Source organism: Notamacropus eugenii, chromosome 1 (genome assembly GCF_028372415.1).
Source record: "Notamacropus eugenii isolate mMacEug1 chromosome 1, mMacEug1.pri_v2, whole genome shotgun sequence".
NCBI classification, from domain to species: domain Eukaryota; kingdom Metazoa; phylum Chordata; class Mammalia; order Diprotodontia; family Macropodidae; genus Notamacropus; species Notamacropus eugenii.
This window is the reverse complement of record NC_092872.1, coordinates 131,914,308-131,936,005: the sequence shown is the minus strand read 5'-3', so window position 1 is coordinate 131,936,005 and position 21,698 is coordinate 131,914,308. Positions and strand designations below refer to the sequence as shown.

At 40.2% G+C, this 21,698-nt stretch overlaps 1 protein-coding gene across 4 annotated transcripts in view; it reads right to left on the bottom strand.

Annotated features, from left to right (window-relative positions):
- CORO2B (coronin 2B) overlaps positions 1-21,698 on the bottom strand; it is a 223,014-nt gene that overhangs the window by 21,259 nt on the left and 180,057 nt on the right. For all 4 annotated transcript variants that reach the window (XM_072615125.1, XM_072615145.1, XM_072615118.1 and 1 more), the window contains exons 4-6: positions 6,817-6,966; positions 2,173-2,337; positions 586-702 (exon numbers count right to left, since the gene is read on the bottom strand). In XM_072615125.1, coding sequence (XP_072471226.1) covers positions 586-702; positions 2,173-2,337; positions 6,817-6,966 — 432 coding nt within the window. The remainder of the gene's footprint in view (positions 1-585; positions 703-2,172; positions 2,338-6,816; positions 6,967-21,698) is intronic.

The window sequence follows — 21,698 nt, the reverse complement described above, 5'->3', positions numbered from 1 at the left end:
GAAACGTGCTTGTTTCTATAAGCTCTTCCCAAGGGAGCTTCTGGGTTAACCATATCCTATCACCTTGGATTTTTTAGTCTCTTATCTCCACTGTACAATTAGACCCCAATTTGGGCCAGGTAAAGAGTTCATGAGTAAGAAGTTCATCAGTAAGAAGTGTAGGTCTATAATTATATTATAAAATCAAACTACTTTTTTTATTATTTACCATTTCGTATTATCCACACCGCTTTCCTCATTGGGTTACTGTACATAATTTGAGAATTAAATTGAATTATTGAATTGAATTATTCAGCCAGCATTGGATTCTTGACCCTTTGAGATCTGATCACTCCTTATAATATAAATTTACATTATAAATGTCAGCCCAACATGTTATTCTGGCAGAGTCATCTTCCTCAATCTTCCTTGGACTCGCTATGCCATGTGATATCCATTTCACAGAAGTGATAACTGAGGCCCAGTTTATTCCAGACTGTCCAATGTTTTAGCAGAAGCTCAAAAGCACTGAGAATCCAGACGTCCTGATTCTGAGCCACACATTCCAGGAGGAAGGACCTGGAGGCCCAAAGGGTACTCACTGACCTGGTCCCAGAGGGCGATTTGCCTGGTGTTCCACCTGGAAACGCCTGTTGTGAGGAGTCGCTTCATGTTGCCAAGGAATACCACCCGGTTTACTCTGTGGTTCTTACAGCTGGCTTCCTGAGGGGGAGGGGAGGAGCAGGGAGATGAAGAGAAAGCCTAATGCAGACTGAGATACCCACTAAGAGTCACAGGACCTTCCACCCCTACTGTGCTGGTGGCTCTAGGGTGACTTAGGCAGGGGGATGAAGAAGGAGGTAGTGTTATCATGCAATTAGCCCATAGTGTTCCCCTCTAACCAAGTGACCCTACAAAGGGAGTAGGATAGCTCCTCCCCTTCTCATCCTATCTCTGGTGCTCTGGAGCCCCACTTCTCCTCAGATCACAGGACAGGAGGCTGTAGAGCTGGCAGGGACCTCAGAGGCTATCTAATCAAACCCACTTTACAGATGAGAGAACTGAGGCCAAGAGAGATTAAATGACCGTCCAAGGTCACGAAGGAACTTAATGACAAATCTGGGCTTCAGTCCCAGGTCCTCTTCCTCCACTCTGGGTTCTTTCTACTGTATCCCTCATTTCACAGATGAGAAAACCGAGTCTCAGCAAGCTTTCCCCTGACTGCTTTTCCTTTTGTGATCTTTGTTTTATGATGTTCATACTTTAATATTTCTAAGGTCTGTGGTTACCTCAGTGTGGTTGTGCCCTCTGCCAAGGAAGATTACGACCCTTCTAAGGCTGACCTAGCACACAGTAGGTGCTAATTACTTGCTGGTTGATTGGTGGACAAAGTTGTTCTGATTAAAGTATCCATCACCTAGGACCTGTCCAGTGATAAGCCTCTATAATGAAAACGTAGTTGGCCAGCTGAAAGCCTTCCCAAAATGGCAGGACCAGCCAAGGGTTTGCATTCCTCTGGCACAGCCTCTGAGAGTGCAAGGTCACCTCAACGTCACGCTGAAGAAGCACATTAGAACTCATGGATTAAACAAGTTTCCTCCCCACCCCCTTTTATCAGAGGTGGTGGGAGGTGGCTAAGGAGCATCTGCCGCAGCCCACATCCTTGAGGATGACCCTGGCCACCCCAGATGCTACTTATAGAACATGAGAAGGCTCTTGTGTGGCAGTTCTCCACAGATATTTTCTAACTGAGTGGATAAGGTCTGCCTGTAAGGAAGGAAGCTAGCCTCTGAGAGCAGTGTCTATACTAAGGCCCAAGAATTAGGCCAGAGACATTCTGTTTAGGTTGATGAGGGAGTTAGGGTGTGTGTGTGTGTGTGTGTGTGTGTGTGTGTGTGTGTGTGTGTGTGTGTGTGTGTGTGTGTGTGTGTGTGTAAAATCTACCTCATACTGATCTATGGACTGCACTATAGGCACACTCTGAGCAGTTAGACACATGACTTGGAGGAGATCCCAGAAGTTAGATCTGTCCCAGCTAGCTGGGGACAAGAGTGTTAAGTCAATGGAGGGGCAGGGGTAGGAAGGGGGAAGGCTAGTAGGGAAAGATCAGTCAAGTTCACCTTCCTCTCCCTGTGGCCCTCCCACACCATCCAGAGTCACAGAGACCATTTCAAGTGGGGCAGAACTTAGCACCTGGAGCACTCGGCCAGAACGGGGCTCGATCACCCTCAGCTTCTTGTCCTTGCAGGTGGTAGATAGCAGGCTGCCATCTGTATTGAAGGACATGCAGAGGATCACATCTGTGTGGCAGTCAATCATTTTCACTGGCTCCCCAATATCCAGGTTCCAGATGAGAACCTGCAGGGTGTGACAAGTAAGACAGACAGACAGACATGGGAGTTAGGTCCCTGATCCTGCCAACAGCAATAATCATTGTAATTACAGTAACAATAAAAAATAATAACAATGATACCTTGTGACACATGTAATAATACACACACACTCACACATATAATAACATCCATTGTTTTTTATACTTTCCAAAGAGCCTTCACATCCACTACTTAATTCTAAAATCTTCTTGTGAGATAGGGAGGGAAGGTACTATTATCCCAATTTTGCAGATAGTAAAACTGAGGCCTAGACAGGTTAATAGAATATAATGAAGGTCATAAAATGAGTTTGTGATGATAATGGGTATAGAAACCAGATCTCCTCATTCTTACACTACTGTTCTTTCTATTATATTACCTAGATCACAAGTTCTTAATCAGGGATCCACAGTCTTCCTGAGTTCATGGATAGATTTCAGAGGGGTCCATAAAAATTTACATCTTTACTTCAATATAACTGGCTTCTTTTATAGGTAAGTAGGACAGAAGGAAGGAAGGCAGGCAGGCAAGCAGGCAGGCAGGCAGGCAGGAAGGAAGGAAGGAAGGAAGGAAGGAAGGAAGGAAGGAAGGAAGGAAGGGAGGGAGGGAGGAAATAAGGAAGGGAGGAAAGAAGGAAGGAAGGAAGGAATCAGAATTTATTTTATCAGTCAGTTGCTTCAGTCGTGTCTGACTCTATGTGACCCCCATTTTGGGGTTTTCTTGGCAAAGCTGCTGGGGTGGTTTGCTATTTCCTTCTCCAGCCTATGTGCCAAATAAGGAAACTGAGTCAAACAAGTGTCACCCAGTTAGGAAGTGTCTGAGGCCAGATTTGAACCCAGGAAGTTGAGTCTTCCTGATTCCAAGTCCAGTACTCTAACCACTGCATCACCTAGTTGTCTAAATAAACATTTATTAAGTGCCTATTACATGCCAGGCACTATGCTAAGCACTTTACAAATGTTATATCATTTGATCCTCACAACTACCTTGGGAGCAAGGTACTATTATTATCCCCATTTTACAGGTGAGGAAACTGAAGCAAATGGAGGTTAAATGACTTACTAGCTTCCTGAATCTGAGCAAAGTCACTTAACACTTGACTTAGGGACACACAGCTAGTAAGTGTCTAAAGCTAGAAAACTCAGGTCCTCTTGACTCCAGGCCCAACACTCTATCCACTATGCAACCTTGCTGTAATCCTATGTATTTTACTTCATGCCTTTATAGGGTTCACTACCGAAGGGGACCATGACATAAAATAGTTTAAGAACCCCTGCCCTAGGCCAAAATTGGGCATATACTAATGCCTGACACTGTATACCAAAAAAAAGTCCAAATGGGTACATGATCTAGGTATAAAGAATGATACTATAGACAAATTAAGGGAGCAAGGAATAGTTTACTTGTCAGATTTATGGAGAATGGAGAAAATTGTGACCAAGCAAGAGATAGAGAACATTATGAGATGCAAAAATGGATAATTTTAACTACATTAAATTGAAAAGATATTGCACAAACAAAGCCAATGCAACCAAGATTGGGAGGGAAGCAGAAAACTGGGAAATAATTTTTACAACTAGTGTCTGTGATAAAGGCCTCATTTCTAAAATATATAGAGAACTGAGTCAAATTTATAAGAAAACAAGTTATTCCCCAACTGATAAATGGTCAAGGGTATGAATAGGCAATTTTCAGAGGAAGAAATTAAAGCTATTTAGTCACATGAAAAAATGCTCTAAATCACTATTGACTAGAGAAATGCAAATCCAAACAACTCTGAGGTACCACATCACACTTATCAGATTGACTAACATGACAAGATAGGAAAATGATAAATGTTGGAGAAGATGTGGGAGAGTTGGAACACTAATTCATTGTTGCTGGAGCTGTGAGCTGATCCAACCATTCTGGACAGCAATTTGGAACTATGCCCAAAGGGCTATAAAAATATGCATACACTTTGACCCAGAAATACCACTTCTAGGCATCATAAAAATGGGAAAAGGATCTACATGGACAAAAATATTTATGGCGGCTCTTTTTTGTGGTGGCCAAGAACTGGAAATCGAGGAGATGCCCATCAATTGAGGCTGAACAAGTTGTTGAATATGAATGCAACGGAATGCTATTGTGCTATAAGAAATAACAAACAGGCAGACTTCTGAAAAACCTGGAAAGGCATATGTGAACCAATACTGAGTAAAGTAAGCAGAACCAGGAGAACATCATTCACAGTAACAGCCACAGTGTGTGAGGACTGTTTCTGATAAGACTTAGCCCTTCACAGCAATGCAAGGATCTAAAACACTCCCAAAGGACTCATGATGCAAAATATCATCCTCATCCAGAGAAAGAACTGTAGAATCAGAGTGCAGAGAGAAGCGGACAGGGAGAAAATTTAAAACTTATGGAAGTGATTGTAGAAAACTGAAAACAAATAAATTAGTTTAAAAAATTTTTTAAAAAGAACTCCTGGCCTAGATAAAAGTTCTGCTTGGGTCAACTAAACGGCCTGAGATTGCAGAACCTGGGAGAGCATTACATGGCTAGGTTGTATACATTTGGGCGCTGAATGGAAGAACCTCAGAGTGCTCAGCGACCCAGGAGGTCAACCCAGGTTTTTTTCAGAATAACTGCTTTCTGACCATGCCTCCCTTACCTAGTACTTGGGAAATCATTATTTTTAAACTCATGTACAGCTTTCCATTTACCCATATTATAAATTTTACCTTATTAGATTCAGACCATCTAGACTGTGATCTAGATCTTTTTGGGTACTCACTGTCAACCAATGTGTTAGCGAAGCTATCCTTTCTCATTTCTCTTTTTAAAAATTGTATTTATTCTACTCTGAAATTAAGAAATAAAACAAGCATTTCTATGACATACTAGAACACTATGTTATACTGTACTATATTATCACTACATGAAACTGCAAATTTATAATGTACAACCTCCTATTCTTTTTAAATATATGATAAAGTTATTGCATCACTTTCTTTTTCCCTTTTTTTCTTCTCTCCCTATTCCCAACCTAGAGATGGATACCATTAGACACAAATGTGTATGTGTGTCTAATATACATATATTAGACACATACATACACATATATATTAGACACACATACATATATGCATGTATGTGTACATGTATATATGTAAAACCATTCTATACACACTTCTATTTATTAGTTCTTTCTCTGGAGTCAGATAACATCTTCCCTCATAGGTTATTTGTAGTTAATTTGGGTATTAATAATAGTCAAAATGACTTAATCGCTCCAAGTTGCTCTGAAAAGAATATCACTCTTACTGTATACAGTGTTCTCTTGGTTCGGATAATTTTGTTCTTTGTTATTTCATATGAGTCAATCCATGTTTTCCTAAGATCATCGAGCTCATCATTTCTTATAGCGCAGTAGTATGCCATCACAACAATATACCACAACTTGTTTAGCTATTCCCCAATTAATGGGCATCCCTGTAATTTCTGGTTCTTCGCCACCACCAAGAGAGCTCGTTTCTTCCCTACTCTCCATCCTCAAGGGCTCCAATATACTCCAGTGGCTTCCTGTTGCCTCCAGGATGAAATACAAAATGCTCTGTTTGACATTCAAAGCCCTTCGTGACCTATCCCACTCCTATTTTTCAAGTCTTCCTACACCTTACTCTCCAACCTGTACTCTTGGATCCAGTGACACTATCTTTCTGGCTGTTCCCCAAAAAGATCCTCCATCTCTGGCTGTCTCCCAGGCCTGCTCTGCTCTCCCTCATCCTCATCGCTGAAATCCCAACTAAAATCTCACCTTCTACAGGAAACCTTTCTTGATTCTTAATTTTAGTGCCTTCCCTCTATTTACTTTTTCTCCCTAGTTGTCCTGTATATAGTTTGTTTGTACCTGTCTATTGTCTTCCCCATTAGACTGTGAGAGCAGTGTGCTTTTTGAGAGCAGGGAGTGTCTTTTTGTCCTTTTTTTTGTACCCCAAGTGCTTAGCACATTGCCCGGCGCATAGTAGGCACTTAATAAATGTTCATTGACTGACTGACTTTAGCAGGATTCCAAATAGAATGGCTGATGATTGACTCACAGGTATCCATTCAGGTCTGCTGAACCAAGGAGTTCTTCCTAATCTTTTAACAAGGAAAGAGCTGGTGCCAGGGCTGGGATGGGGAAAAGACCAAAGAAACAAAACCTAGGTTGGGCACAGATGGGGTTTCCACTTCCCCCAAGTACTCCTTTAGATTTGGTTCCAACGAGGAAAATCTAACTCCTCATGGGCATTTTTAAGGCAGCAGATCTAGATCCTAGTCCTGATTCTATCATTAGTTAACTGTGAGACCTTTGGAAGTTATTACACCTCTTTGGGAATCAATTTCCTCAGCTAGAAAATGGGGATAAATAACACCTGTCCTGTTGACTTCACAAGGGAGTTGTGACAATTGCCTGAGAAAATGCCATCTTCACCTTGTAGTCATAGCCAGCACTGAACAGGATGTTGTTAGTGGTGGGATGCCACTCCACGAGTCCCACCCTCCGGCTGTGTCCATAAAGTTCTAGGATTGCCTCCGTCATATTCCTCTTCAAGCCACCCTCGGGGATCTCCCATATTCGTACCTGGAGAGAGATTGATGAAGGAAGTAAACAAGCATTTATTAAGTATCTACTATTTTCCAAGCACTTACAAATAATCACATTTGTTTCTGCTATTATTATCACCATTTTACAGTTGAGACAACTGAGGCAGCAGAGGAAAAGTCTCAGAGCCAATCCCATGGCTAGCAAGTGCCTGAAGTTGGATTTGAACTCAGGTCTTCCTGATTCCAGGTCAGTGCTCTCTCTATTTGCCTCCTAGATACCTATCTTGAGGGAGACAAGGACCCATTATCAATCAGTGGTGAGGAGCAGTGGTCTGACCTGCTACAGTAGTCCTGGAAAGAGAAAAGCAATGCAGTAGCTAGAAGCAACGGGAGCTACTACTGCTGATGCAATGATTCTGGAATCAGAAAAAATTGGGTTCAAATCTTTTCTCTGATGTTTATGTCTTGTGTGATCTTGGGCAAGTCACTTGTCACAAGTCACCCTGGGCCTCAGTTTCCTCATCTGTGAAAGTGAGGTAGATAGTTTCTATGGTCCCTTTCAGCTCTAGATCTATGATCCCATTATAATCACCCTCAGCTCTATTTCCCTCTCCCTTTGCAACAAAATCCAACAAAGCCAGCATTTGGTTTTTCAAAAATATTCTCCTTTTCTATGAAGCCAGCCTAATACCATTGGTCAAGAACCCAATGTGTGCAGAATTCTGCCCAGCATTCTCTGTCTGATGGAAGACAATGTTAGCACAATGGGGTATGTCTATGTGGAGGTGGAGGAACGGATTGAAGTTAAGTGTTACAAAAGAAAGAGAAGAATTGATTCCAGGCTCTGATTAGTCTGGTTTATACTGTTTACTAGCTGTGAAACCCTGTTCCACAAGGTTCCCAAGAAAGTTAGTTCATTTCACCAGGGCTTTCACCTGTTAGTCAACAAGCTTTTGTTAACCTTATGAATTATTGTTTTATTTGTCCTTCATTCTGGAAGAGGACCAGTCCATGTACTAAGCATTGGGGATATAAATGTTAAAAAAAAAAAAAAAAAGTCCCTGCCTTCAAGGAGCTTATATTTCAATGGAAGAGAAAATATGCAAATAACTGGTTAAATACAAGATACAAACGGGGCAGACAGAAGGTAACCTCAGAGGGGAAGGCTTGGTCCAAAGGGATCATAGGATTTGAAGCTGAAATCACCTCAGAGATTATCTCGTGGAATCTCATTTTACAGATGAGGGAACTGGGGTCCAGAACATCTAAGTCACTCTTCCAAGGTCACACAATTAAAGACAAATGCAAAATGCACTGTGTTCCTCCTGCTCTTGCTTCTTAGTCTCCAGTCCCCCATGCATTATTTTTAGCATGTATAGGATAATGGGTAATTTCACATTGCTAAAAAAACTGCTGTATATATAGGTCTGCTGACCTGTCCATTTTCATAAAATAACTGCCTGTAAATATGTCAGACCCAGGATTTCTAACTTACTTACTCCAATCCTTCATTCCACCATACTGTGGCATAACTGCCTTGCCTTATACAGGTGTAAGGATCAAATGAAATTATGTATGTGAGTTTTGTAAACTGTCATGCTTTGTGTTTTACAAAGGTAAGAGGTGAAGATGATAGTCTAATTGGGGGTAGAGAGTTAAATATATGTGAATAAGATTTAGGAGCAATAAGAAATTCATGAGCTTGCCATACAAATCTCTTTCAACCATTCTCTTGTGACACCAGAGGAGTCACTTAGTGTCTGTGCACCTCAGGCAACTTTCTGCTAATCTATATCTTGCCACTAGACCCAGATGACTCCAGAAGAGAGAGTAAGGTTAGTGACTTTGCATAGCCCTCCCTCCAATTCACTTGACAAGTCATGACATCACCTTCCTGATGTCATGTCCTCTTCCAGAATGAAGAACATACAATGATTGGTGAGTAGTAGCAGCTGCCCCACTGAGGACCCAACTGGACAGTTCAGTTAGACGATACAGCTCTCTCCCTCCTTCCCTCCTTCCTTCCCTCCTTTCCCTCTGTCCACAGGGAATCATATCCTTATCTGTGGATGCTCTGCCCAAACGAATATGAATTTTGATTGCTAAAAACTCTCAAGATATCTTGGGGTTTATGTTCTAGATTTCTTTTTTAAGGACCATACCTTAAACCCAAATCTTCTGGCTCTAATGGATTGGCCAACAATAGGTCCCAGTCCAGGTTTCACTTGGTCATTGTTTGGGCTACGATGTCTCAGAGGCAGCGTAAACAGCAATTGTTTCTGTTTTGGACAGAAGTCCTGAGGGTCTACCCTTCCAGACTGATTTTGTTTTTTGTTTTTTTGACTAGGTAAAGGAGGCCATCACTGAATGGACTTTGCCTCAGTCAAACTGAAAACTGAAGAAGACCTTAGCTTAAAAAAGTCCAAGTCTCCTACTGCATCCTGGGCCATCTCCACTTGTCCCGATCTATATTTTACCACTAGACCCAGATGGCTCTGGAGGAGAGAGTGAAGTTGGTGACTTTGCATAATCCTCCCCCACTTAAATCCATTTCACTTGCAAGTCATGATGTAACCTCCTGATGTCATGGTCCTCTTCCAGAATGAAGGACAAACAATGAATGAAGAACGAATAGCAACTTTCTAAAACCCATTTACCACTAAAGTCATGTGTAGATTGGGTTTGGCTTGGTGGATTTTCCATACTTGAAACTCACCATGGCTGACAAAATCACATGGTTGACAAAAACCTGATCTTCAGGTATCACAACCAGAATAAAGCCTCAATTAACCAGAACTCAATTTGAAACCCTAAATTTAACAGAAATACTTGCATTCACTGCATTTTTAAGATAAATTTTTATTAATAGTTTTTGTTTTTATGTCTTGCAAATTTCCCTCTGAATCCCCCCTCTTCTCCCTCTCAGTTATCCCACAAAAGAAACAATCAATATACCCAAAACCTTACAGTATGTACAATGTTCCACACCTATGGATTACTTCCATCTCCCCACCCCACTTCTGCAAAGAATTAGGAGGACATTATCTTCTCATATCTCTTCTTGGGGGCCAAATTTATTTTTTGTAATTTTGCAACATTCATTTTCAGTATTTTGTGCTTGTTTTTCTTTCTACTATTCTCACTGCATGGAGAGGGTTTTTTCTTTGTCTCTACTTCATTTTGGATCAGTTCTTATAAACTTTTCCATGTGTCTAAGCATCCACCATGTTTGTTATTTCTTATAGCACAGTAATATACCATTACATTCATGTGCCATAATGTGTTTAGCCATTCCAAGTCAATGGGCATTTTTGTTTCCTCGTCTTTGCTACCACAAAAGGTGCTGCAACTGAAAATTTGAGGTGTGTGGGGCTTTTACCTTCTTGGAGCACATATCTATCTATAGAATCTTGGAGTCAAAGGCTATAGAAATTTTGGCCATTTTATTTACATAATTCCAGACTGCATTCCAAAATGTTTGTACTAGTTCACAGCTCTAGCAACAGCTATAATATGCCTCTTTTTCCACAACCCCTCCAACAATGACCCTTGTCTTTTTGTCTTCTTTGCCAATTTGCTGGGATGAGGCAAAACCTCAGGATTGCTTTGATTTGCATTTTTCTTGTTAGTAGCATTATTAATTAGTTTTCTTATTAATAATAATTATTAATATTTACTTATTATCTTTATCTTATTCTTTTTTTGAAAATTATTTGCTCATATCTTTTGACCTCTTATTTGCTGAGGAATAACTTTTGGCTTTATACATTTCCATTGTTTATATATCTTGGATAACAACCTTATCTAAAAAATCTGATAATATAATTCATCTGTGCCTTAAACTGCTTCCCTTCTTATCCTAGATGCATTAGCTGTGTTTGTGTAAAAGCATTTCAGTTTCATGTAATCAAAATAATCTATTTTATTATTTATAATTTTTCTTTATCCTTTGTTAATGTAGAAATTCATCTCCTATGCATAGCTGCGAAATGCATATAATCTACTTCTAATTTTTTTGGTGTATGATTTTGATATTTCAAGAACACAATTCGAGACCCTAAATTAACCAGAAATATTAACATCTTTCTACTTGTAAAAATATCTTTTTTATTATAAGCTTAAACATCAACCAACATGAATGCTTTAAATACAAATTAAAAAAACAGAATAGAGGATTTATATATGAAATAATCACAGAACTCCTCTGCATGTTCATGGCCCATTCTGAATTTCCTTCTGTTCTCCTCTGAGTATATTAGAATATTTCCTGGATGCTCTTTTCTTTTATTTCTGGGTCATGACTGTATTATTATCTCAATTCTTCTCTCCAACAAAAACCCTCCATTTTCTTTTCTCTTTCTTCTAGATTTTCTAGATTAATAAAATCTATCTCTCACATTCCTCTACTGCTGAGAGAGAGACAAAAGGGGACCAAATGCAATTCAGCAAAGAGATTTTTGTTATTTCTTTCTTTTCTAGGTTGCCTAGAATTTTGTTTTAAAGGGGGTGGGAGTAGATCAGGAAGATGAGAATCAAATGTGAGCTAGACCAGAATCTAGAGACTCCTCCCCATGCCCTTCCAAGTAAAGTGCTCCACTCAGCTTTCAAACATATCAGTGCTGATGGGGAATTCTGAAAAGAATAAGCCCTGCTTTAAACACAGAAAGTAATGATGTTGAAAGTCTCTGCTTACTAAAGGGAAACTGTTATCAAAAGAAAAACAAGGCATGATCAGCCTTCCCTAAACAATTTCTTTTTTAAAGAAATATGAGCCATTTAAATCACCCCCACCAAAGCTGCTCTAAACTCTAAAATAGCAAACCAAACTATGGTAAATTGAAGGCATTTTTAAGGGTAGACCAATGGTTTCACTTGTGTACAGAACTGCCAATGGAGAAACACCTTCTGCCAATGCTGATCGGTAACACTTCTACAACCTAAAGTCCCAGAGAGTTGCTTCCGACCCTCACAGGTTAGGCACCTTGACACACTCAGTGTGTTAGAGGGCTACTTGCCTCTGAGGCCTGTTCTCCGTTGCACTACTCTGCCTCTTTAATTTCAAAACTTGTCTAAAGCTTATTAGAGGTAACACAAGTCTCTTTAGCCTTTGGTAAAAGTCAAGATACAATAGAAATGTTTGGGTTGCTGTTTTTTTAATTGTACTCTATGTAAACTTGAGTTCTTTACACTGGAGCTCCTTCCTATTCAAATCAACACATACCAAATTCTTGAGCCTATTTCATATAATCCAGAGCATAATTTTACCATTTTAAATGTAATTATTTAAAATAGTTCAGTGATTTCCAAGAAGTTTATAGCAGTTATCTTGGCTTCTCTAACATTGTTGGACTTATTTGTGATTTATGATATACTGAATCCTTGGTTAGGAACATAACCCTCCCAAGAATAACATTTTTCCCATGGTAAAATAGGTTCTCCTTTATGATGCAGTTTCCAGGAACATGAGAGTGGATACATGAAGACAGACAACTGCTTCTACCAATAGAGATCATAATTGTCAATGGCTTGATACATAAATCCTGGGGAGTCAAAGAGAGGGTAAGTGATTTGTCCAGTCACACAACTTTGGGAAGTGTCAGACAGAGTTTGAATCCAGGTTTTCCTGATAACAAATCTAGCAACACTATTCACTGCTCTAAGATGATTCTTTTCTAAAACACATCACTGTGAAAAGAGGAGACTAAATAAATGCCCAGGAGGCCAGCAGAAGCATTCAGTGTGGGTTGGACTAGCTTCATGGAGAGATGGGAAGTGGGCAGAGACGGGACAGAGAGTAGGGAAACCAGATTTTGGGAAATCTTAAAAAGCAGAGCAACGACAGAATTAAGGCACAGGGTCAGGAAGATGCCATCTGCGTTCATAGGACAGTGAGGAGCCTAGGCTGGCTAGTGAAAGGTCTATATGGGAAAATAATGGGAAAGAAGGCTGGACATGCAAGGTGGGGCCAGATTGAACCCGGCTTTGAATAACAAACAGGCTAAAGAAGAGCCCTCGATGAGGAGCAACTGAAAGCTTCTGAGCTGAGGAATGGCAGACTGTCAGAAATGATCTTAGCTCATGGTGCTCCTCTCATTATTTCCCATTTGGTAGTAATGTGATTGTCAATGCACTGTATTAAATTACATATTTGGCGGTCACTCCACCCTTGCTGGATTGCAAGCTCCCATCTTGCTTCTCTGTGTATTTCCTCAGGTGTTCTTCACTCAAGGTGAGCATTTAGTAAATGGTGGGTGAATGTATGATAAAAATCAGACTTTTGTTCAGTGTTTTCATATAACCCTGACTGGAATATGTGTAATAAATGCAAAGCTTGTCTCATTCCCTTCCTGACTGCTCAAATGGAAAAACTGCTTGTTTGTGAAGAATTAGGTAATGGAGATGGGCCTGGGATGGTTCTGTCTGCTCAATTAAATTGTAAGAAGAGCCTTGAAGACAAGGCAAGATGCCTTGTAGACATGCCTTTCAACAATTCTGCTAAAAGCCCTTGAGTAGATTAGATGAGGTAGAGTAAACAAGGTTGGTTTGACAGAGAAAGACAGAAGCAAGAACAAAGAGATATCTACAAGTTGCAGTAAATGGGGTTGCCTTTAACCTGTGGTACTGCCCTGAATGTCCTTTTGTCACTGGTGCAGAAACCAAAGAGTTAAGCACAATGGGTAAGATACCTGAATTTGGTCTAGCAGGTTAAGTTAATTGCCATGGTACCAGGTTAAGGGTACCCCAGAATGCTAAACCCTCTAAGTTTACCTTCCATGTACTCTGTGTCTTGCATATTGACTATTTATATGCATTAGAAATGTAAGATCTTTGAGGACAGGAGCTGGTTTTTTTCTTTGTATTCCCATTGTTTAGCACAGTGCCTAGTACATTGTAAGTTTAATAAAGGCTTGCTCATTGATAAAATAGCAGAGTCCCTTAGAGCCTATCAGAAGAAGGAAGTGGTAAAAGATGCTTAGTTGTCCACCAGAAGCAAGTCAGTCACAATTTGGCAACCAATAGTCTCAGAGTTGCCTGGAGGTACTGAAAAATTACATGAATTGCCCAGGAGCACAAAGCCAGCATGTAGGAAAGACAGGACTTGAACTCAGGTCTTTCTGACCCCAAGACTAAGATGAGCTCTTTATCCGCTGTATCACAGTGCCTCTCTTGCCCTCTTTCTTCCTACTAAATTGCAAACTTCAGGAGGGTAGGTTCCTGGTAACTGAAAAGATGAAAAATATAATGCAAGACTCTTGTATTTCAGGGGGGAAAATTGAAGAGCTGACTTCTTATAATGTAAAAATCTCTTGATTCCTAATGAAAAAATTTGAAGGAAAGTGGCTTAGCAGTACCAGATTTCAAACTATATTGCAAAGAGGTAATCATCAAAATAATCTGGTACTAGCTAAAGAATAGAGTGGTTTATCACTAGAATTACGTACATAACACATAATAGTAAGTGACTATAGTAATCTAGTATATGATAAACGCAAAGATTAAAGCTTTGAGGACAAGAATTCACTATTTGACAAAAATTACTGAGAGAACTAGAGAGTAATCTAGCAGAAACTAGGCATAGATCAACATTTCATGCTGAAAACTAAGATCAGGTCAAAATGAGTACACGATTTGAATATAAAGGGTGATATCGCAAACAAATTACTGGAGCATAAATTTTACCTGCCAGATCTAAGGATAAAAGGAGTGATTAAACAAAAGATAGAGAGGTGCACAGGAGGTATAATGGATGGTTTGATTACATGAAATTTAAAAGCTTTTGCACAAACAAAACAAATGTAGCCAAAATTAGAAGAATAGCAGGAAATTAGGGAAAACAGTTATATAGTAAGTTTATCTGATAAGGACCTCACTTCTCAAATATGTAGGGAACTGAGTCAAAATTATATTTAAAACATCCCCAGTTGATAAATGATCAAAGGATATGAACAGGCAGTTTTCAGAAGACGAAATCAAAGCTGACAAAAGTCATATAAAATGCTCAAAAAGACTAACAAATGCAAATTGAAACAACTCTGAGGTACCACCTCACACCTATCAGATTAGCTAACAAGATAGAAAAGAAAAATGAGAAATTTTGGAGGGGATGTGGGAAAACAGGGACACTACCGCCTGTTAGTGAAGTTGTGAACTGGTCCAAACATTCTGGAGAACACTTACAACTATGCCCTAAGGGCTACAAAACTGTATACTTTTGACCCAGTAATTCTACTACTAAAGGAAAATATGAAGAAAAACATATAGCAGCTCTTTTTTTTAATGGTGGCAAAGAATTGGAAGTTGAGAGGATGCCCATCAATTGGGGAATGGCTGAACAAGTTGTAGTAGATGATTGTAATAGAATACTATTGTGCTATAAGTAATGATGGGGCTGGCGTAGGGGGAAGGCTTCAGAAAAAAACCTGAGAAGACTTCTATGAGCTGATACAAAGTAAAGTGAACAGAATCAGGAAAACATTGTATTTAATAACAGCAATATTGTAGCGAAGACTAACTCTGAAGGACATGTCTACTCTGAACAAGACCGTAATCCAAAACAATTCCAAATGACGTAAGATGAAAAATGCTACCCACATCCAGAGGAAGAAACTGATCAACTCTGAGTGCAAACTGAAGCATACTTTTCCCAATTTCTTTTTTTTTTTTGCATTTTTTTTTTTTTTTGCAGTATGACCTATATGGAAATGTTTTGTATGACTTCACATGTATAATGGACACCACATTGTTTGCCTTCTCAATGGGTGGAGGACGACTGGAAGGAGGAAATTTTTTAAAAAGAAGGTTGAAGGGAAATAAAGGAAGGAGGGAGGGAGGGAAGGAAGGAAGGAAGGAAGGAAGGAAGGAAGGAAGGAAGGAAGGAAGGAAGGAAGGAAGGAAGGAAGGAAGACTTCTAAAGAACCAGGTCCCCAGGAGTCAAAGGGAACTCTTTCCAGAGTTCTACAAGATCAGAATTTGAATCAAACTATGTATTTTCAGCCTTTCAGTTCTTCCCCTCTATCCTCAGCACCTTCCCTCCTCCAGTGAGTAAACTATCCCCACTGCCTACAATTTCCAGACCCCAAATGAGCTACGTACAAGAATCTCAAAGGAGAATAATTTATGACTGTGAACAAATCATTTAATTTTATGAGATTACCTATTGGACTACTTCCAGTTTTCCTGGTATACGTCTTGTGTGTACATAGTTGTTCGCATGTTGTCTTCCCCATTAGAATGTTAGCTCCTTGAGAGCGGTAACTGTTTTTGTCTTTCTTTGTATTCTCAGGACCTGGGACAGTGCCTGGTCCTTAGTAGGCACCTATTAAGTACTGGTTGACTTCACAAGTTGACCTGAGACTAAGTTTTCTCATTTACATTATGGCAACACCTATAAAAGTTGTTCCGAGGATCAAATGAGATAATGTATTTAAAGTGTTTTTCAAACCTTAAAGTACCCAACATAACTGTAGATCATACATTTAAAAGTGGTAGGCACCTGAATAGTTCACCCTTTCACCTTACAAATATAAATGTTAGCTACCATCACTATTATTATTATTAATTATCAGATATAAGCTAGTGGTTCTCCAATCAATCCCCACCAGGCATTAGAAACCACCCTCTTTGTTTTTCTCAACAGCTTTCTGCTTCTGTCTCTCCTCTTCCCTCATTCTCCATGTCATAAGAGACAGAAATGGACACTCAGGAAGGAGCTGACCAAACCTTATTCCTATATGGAAGCAAATGTTCTCCACTAAGCCAGAGAACTCTGGTATGTTTTTATTTCAGTACCCATCAAAAGACAAAACAGATTCTCAGTTGAAACAAAGATAGAGATCCCTGTGGCATCCAATGAAACAGGCTCATAGAACACAGAGAGATAGGTGGATTTAGATATCCCTGGATTTAGGAGTAGAGAATTCATCATTTTCAGAGAGCTCATCTTTTCCAGAAATCAGGCGGGGGTACCCATTGAGGGCAATTTTTCCTGTTGTTTCTTGTCTAGGTTGTGGGAAGTAGCAGGGATATGATACCCACAGCCAGGTCTGCTGGCCCTGAGGATAAAGGTGGGACCTAGCTTAAACCCTCTCCCTGAATTTCCTGTGTACTTATGGCAATGTATAAATAGCCCTAATAGCTTAAGCATCTGGATAGAATCAGGGTTAAGGGAAGAAGCCGGGTGAGGGACAAAGGCAATTCCTAAGGTCAATGGAGCTGAGGAAGGAGGAACTTCCTCTTTTTAAACTCTGATTTAGAAGAACCTCAGTGGAGACATTTCTCTCCCCACATTTGATTATAATAATAATGATAGCAGCTAGTATTTAGACAGTACTTTAAAACTGGCAAGCTGCTCCACATAACCAAAGGAGGATTCCCCCCACCCCCATCCTGCTTCCCACCGCAGATGCAGCATCCAAACCATGCAAGGAGAGAACATGTGGGAGAGAACACAAGATTAGAAGTCAAGAGCCACAGACAGATTCTAGCTCTGGGTTTGTCCCTGACCTCCCCTGTTTCCTTGGTTTTTTGGCTTAATTCCTCCAGTCCTCAACTACCAGATTAGGGTAAAGATACCTGCTCTGGCCCCTGTACAAGGTCATACCTTGGGTCTGTAACTTCATAAAATTCACCTAATCTCTCTGAGTCTCCTCAGTAATATGGAGACAGACACCTTTGTCCTCATCTCCATTCTGTGTGACCTTGTGTGTGATTTCCCTTCTTTAGGTCTTAACTTGAAAAATACATGGATGACAATCAGAGGTTCTTAACCTCTTTTTTTGGTGTGTTACAGACTCCCTTTGGCAGTCTGGTGAAGGCTATAGGCAGGCCCTTCTCAGTGTTGTTTTCCAATGCATATAATAAACACATAGGATTCCAAAAGAAAGCAGTGATATGAAAATAAAGATGTAATATTTTTGCCCATCTGAGTTCTTGAACCCTACATAAGGATCCTGAACTAGGGGATCCCTCAACTCCCTTCCAGATCAAGAATCCTCTGATTTAAAGAGCCTATATATGAAGCAAAGAAAGCCTGGGGTTTTCCTTGGTAGACAAGGAGAAAGCAGCCTACCCCCTAGTCCTCTGGGCACCAGCTTTTCGTCGAGGGCTGGCCTCTCTTTCCTGCTGAAGGGGTGGGGAGGTGAAGATGCCAAATAGCCCAGTGAGCAGTGGGTGAGTGAAGAAAGGATGTCAGAGAAAGAAGCAGGGTGGTGGGATGGAAAAGGGATGGTCTTCCCTGCCTTCCAGTCTTTCCTCCCCCAGCACTCCTGGGACCTCTCTCTCTCTCTCTTTCTCCTTGAAATGTCAAAAAGAAAGAAAGAAAAGAAAGCCCCAACCCCTCCAATCTCCACAGCCAGCCTGGGTCCCAGAGAGCAGGGAGTTAGAACAGGCCAGCTTGGAAATAAGACAGTGCTATTCCCAGCTGCATTCTCTATCTGCAGCAGAAGCTATAAAAAGAACTCCACTTCAACAATAGGTGACATCACCCAGTTGCAGAGAGAACTGGATTCTGCCAGATGCCTGGGAGAGATTTACAGCCCCCACTCCTCCCACGAGAGAGGAGTGCCTTGGGAATCAGCTCCTGCACATTCTTCAGGACTCCAGAGGGATGGAGGTTAGACTCCAGGAAGAACTTTTAACAGCCAAGGATGGAGGTGGCAAGGGGGTGGGGGAAGCAAGAGAATCCTCCAAGATGCCAAAGCTGCTGTGGCATGCATGCCTACTTTCTTTTAATGCCAAAGGAAAGAACTAGCCCTTGTGATTTACCCTGATACCATGCCTCTCAGATTTCTATCCAAGTGGCCAGAATTATACTCAGGGAATCACAGGATCATAAGATCCCTTGAAGGGAGCTCAGAGGTTATTAGGTCCAACTCTCTCATTTTACAGATAAAGAGACTGAGGCTCAGAGACTCAATCTATTCAATTTAATTCAATTCAAATCTCCTATGTGCAGAGCTGCTGGGCCAATCTGAAAATATAAGGATGAATGAAAACACAGCTCCTGCCCTAGTGGAGGTGATAAGGCAGATAAGGCAAAGAAATACCTACAGTACAAATTATACAGTAAGTGTAAAGGAGAGGTCCATATAAAGTGCTCTGGGAACTTCAGGCAGATTACTTCCAGATTTGGGGGTGGAAAAGGGACCAGGAAAAGTCTCTACTAGGAGTTGGCACCTGAGTTGAGCTGAAGTATAGGAAAGGTGGAGTCCAGGGACCACTTTAGACTTGGGAGAATGAGCAAAAGTATAAAGGAAGAGAGGGAAGTGTGAGAAAGAGGGAGGGTTTGGTGACATCAGATGGGCCCATCCAACCTATCTGGTCTCATGAACAATACCTGAAAAATAACTGGCATTCTCTATAAATGTCTGTGATAGATTCCTAAAATCCCTGGAAAATCTGGGTTCAGAAAATACCTTAGCAACTTACTAGAAGACAATGGGCAAGTCTCATTTAGTTCCTCTTCCGTCAAATCAGGGAGTTATATTAGATGACCTTGAAGGGTCATTTCAATCTATGACTCTGTTCTGTGATACCTAAAAGTTTACAATGTGCTTCACATAAATCATCTCTTCAGAGTGAGTCTGTCAATAACCCTGTGACGAAGGTTCTATGTAAGTACTATTACTCCCATTTTTAATGTGAAAATTTTAATATATTTTTTCAAATTATATCTAAAAACAATTTTTGACTTTTGTTTTTAAAAATTTTGAATTCCAAATTCTCTCCTTTCCTCACCTCCCCTCTCCATGAGAAAGAAGTCAAGCAGTTAGATATAGATGTGCATATACATATAGATATGCAGTCATGCAAAACATATTTCCATATTAGTCATGTTGCAAAAAAAAAAAAAACCACAGACCCCCTACCCCCCCAAAAAAACCAACTGCAAGAAAACAAAGTTTAAAAAAGTTTGCTTCTATCTGTATTCAAATTCCATTAGCTCTTTCTCTGGAAGTGGATAACATTTTTTTTATCAAAGTCCTTTGAAAATGTCATGAATCATTACATTGCTGAGAACAGCTAAGTCATTCACAGTTGATCAGTGTACAATATTTTGTTACTATGTACACTGTTCTGGTTCTGCTCACTTAATTTTGCATCAGGTCATGTAAGTTTTTCCAGGTTTTTCTGAAATCTGTCTGCTTATCATTTCTTATAGCATAATAGTATTTCATCACCATCATCACAGCTACTCAGTAGCCAGACAAAAGATTTGAATTCTAAGTCCAATATTCTATCTACTTCTGAATAAAGATGAGGTTATAAAGTTGTTTTGGAGGACCAGTGTGGCTTTCTTGTCCTCTTCATGGACAACATAGTGGACTACTTAAGGGGAGGGGGTACCAGGGATACTCTACTGCCCCCTTCCCTCCGCTTCTCTGCAGCCTAGCACAGTGGAAGAAGCACTGAATTTGGAGTTGGAGACTTTAGTTTGAATTCTGGCTGTGTCGCTCTTAGGTGACCTCAGGCAACTTAACCCCTTAGTCCTCGGTTTCTTCATGTATAAAATGAGAAGTCTGAACTAGATGACTCTAAGGCACCTTGCAGCTCTAAGACATGTATGCTAATGATGGATTCATTCCTGAGAATTAAGCTCAAAGAATGTTGGAGCTGGAAGGAACCTTAGAGTTCCTCTCTTATATGAGCTGCTTCTCCTTGCTCAAACCTAAGCTCTTTGGTGGCAGTCATGTGACAGAATCAGGAAGACCTGGATTTGAATCTTGCCTCAGACACATGAAGGAATTGGTAACCTCAGAGGTCCCTTTCAGCTCCAGACAGATGATTTTGTGTCTGTTTTGCTTTTGTATTTGTATCCTAAGCACTTAGCACAGTACTTGACACATAGAAAGAATGCTTTTCATTCATTCTAGTACATTCCCTTATTTTACAGAGAAAGAAACTGAGGCCCAGATATTTAAAAGGCAAATCCAAGGAAGAGTAAATGAAATAAAAATCATAAAAATCTTAGCAATGGCTCTTAGGAAAGAAAGGAGAGATTGGGAATACTAAAGTTGTCCTGTCACCAGGGAGTTGAATGCTCAAAGCTCCTTCTAGGTCAGCTGGAGCCTAGCAGCTGTGAACAGGGGCTTAATTCCTCCCTAGGTCACAGGATGTAATCGCCTTCTCTATGGATCACTGACCGCACTGCCCCTCCACTAAATGCCCTCCTCTCCTGCCCGCCTCTCTTTGTTCTTTGCTCATGCTGGATGTTTCCTTTGATATGAATGCTTCTTCTTTTCCTTCCACCTATCTACTTCCTAAGCCCATTCTTCAAGGCTCTGCTCATATACCTCTTTCTTCACATAGCCTTCTTCCCTGGATCTCCCTAATCTTCACTGGTTTATCCCTTCACTGAAATCCTATAACTTTATATATATATGTATATATATGTATGCATATACATATATATACATATATATCTCGATAGATAGATAGATAGACAGATAGATAGATATAGATATAGATATATCTATATATAGAGATATACACACACACACATACACACACACACGTACACACATACATATATATACCACACAGTCTAGCATGAAAGGCAGCAAGATATACTCCCCCACTTACTAGATGTTTGATATAACCTTGCTGAGCTTCAACTTTTTCATCTGTAAAATGGGTATAATGGCATTTGTGTTATTTACCTCACAGAGTTTTGGGGAGATGAATACTGAGTTGCAAAGAGCTACAAAAATGCAGGCTATTATTATGCTGTCTCAATCGACAATGGCTTCCTGTGTATATTTCCTCCCCAAC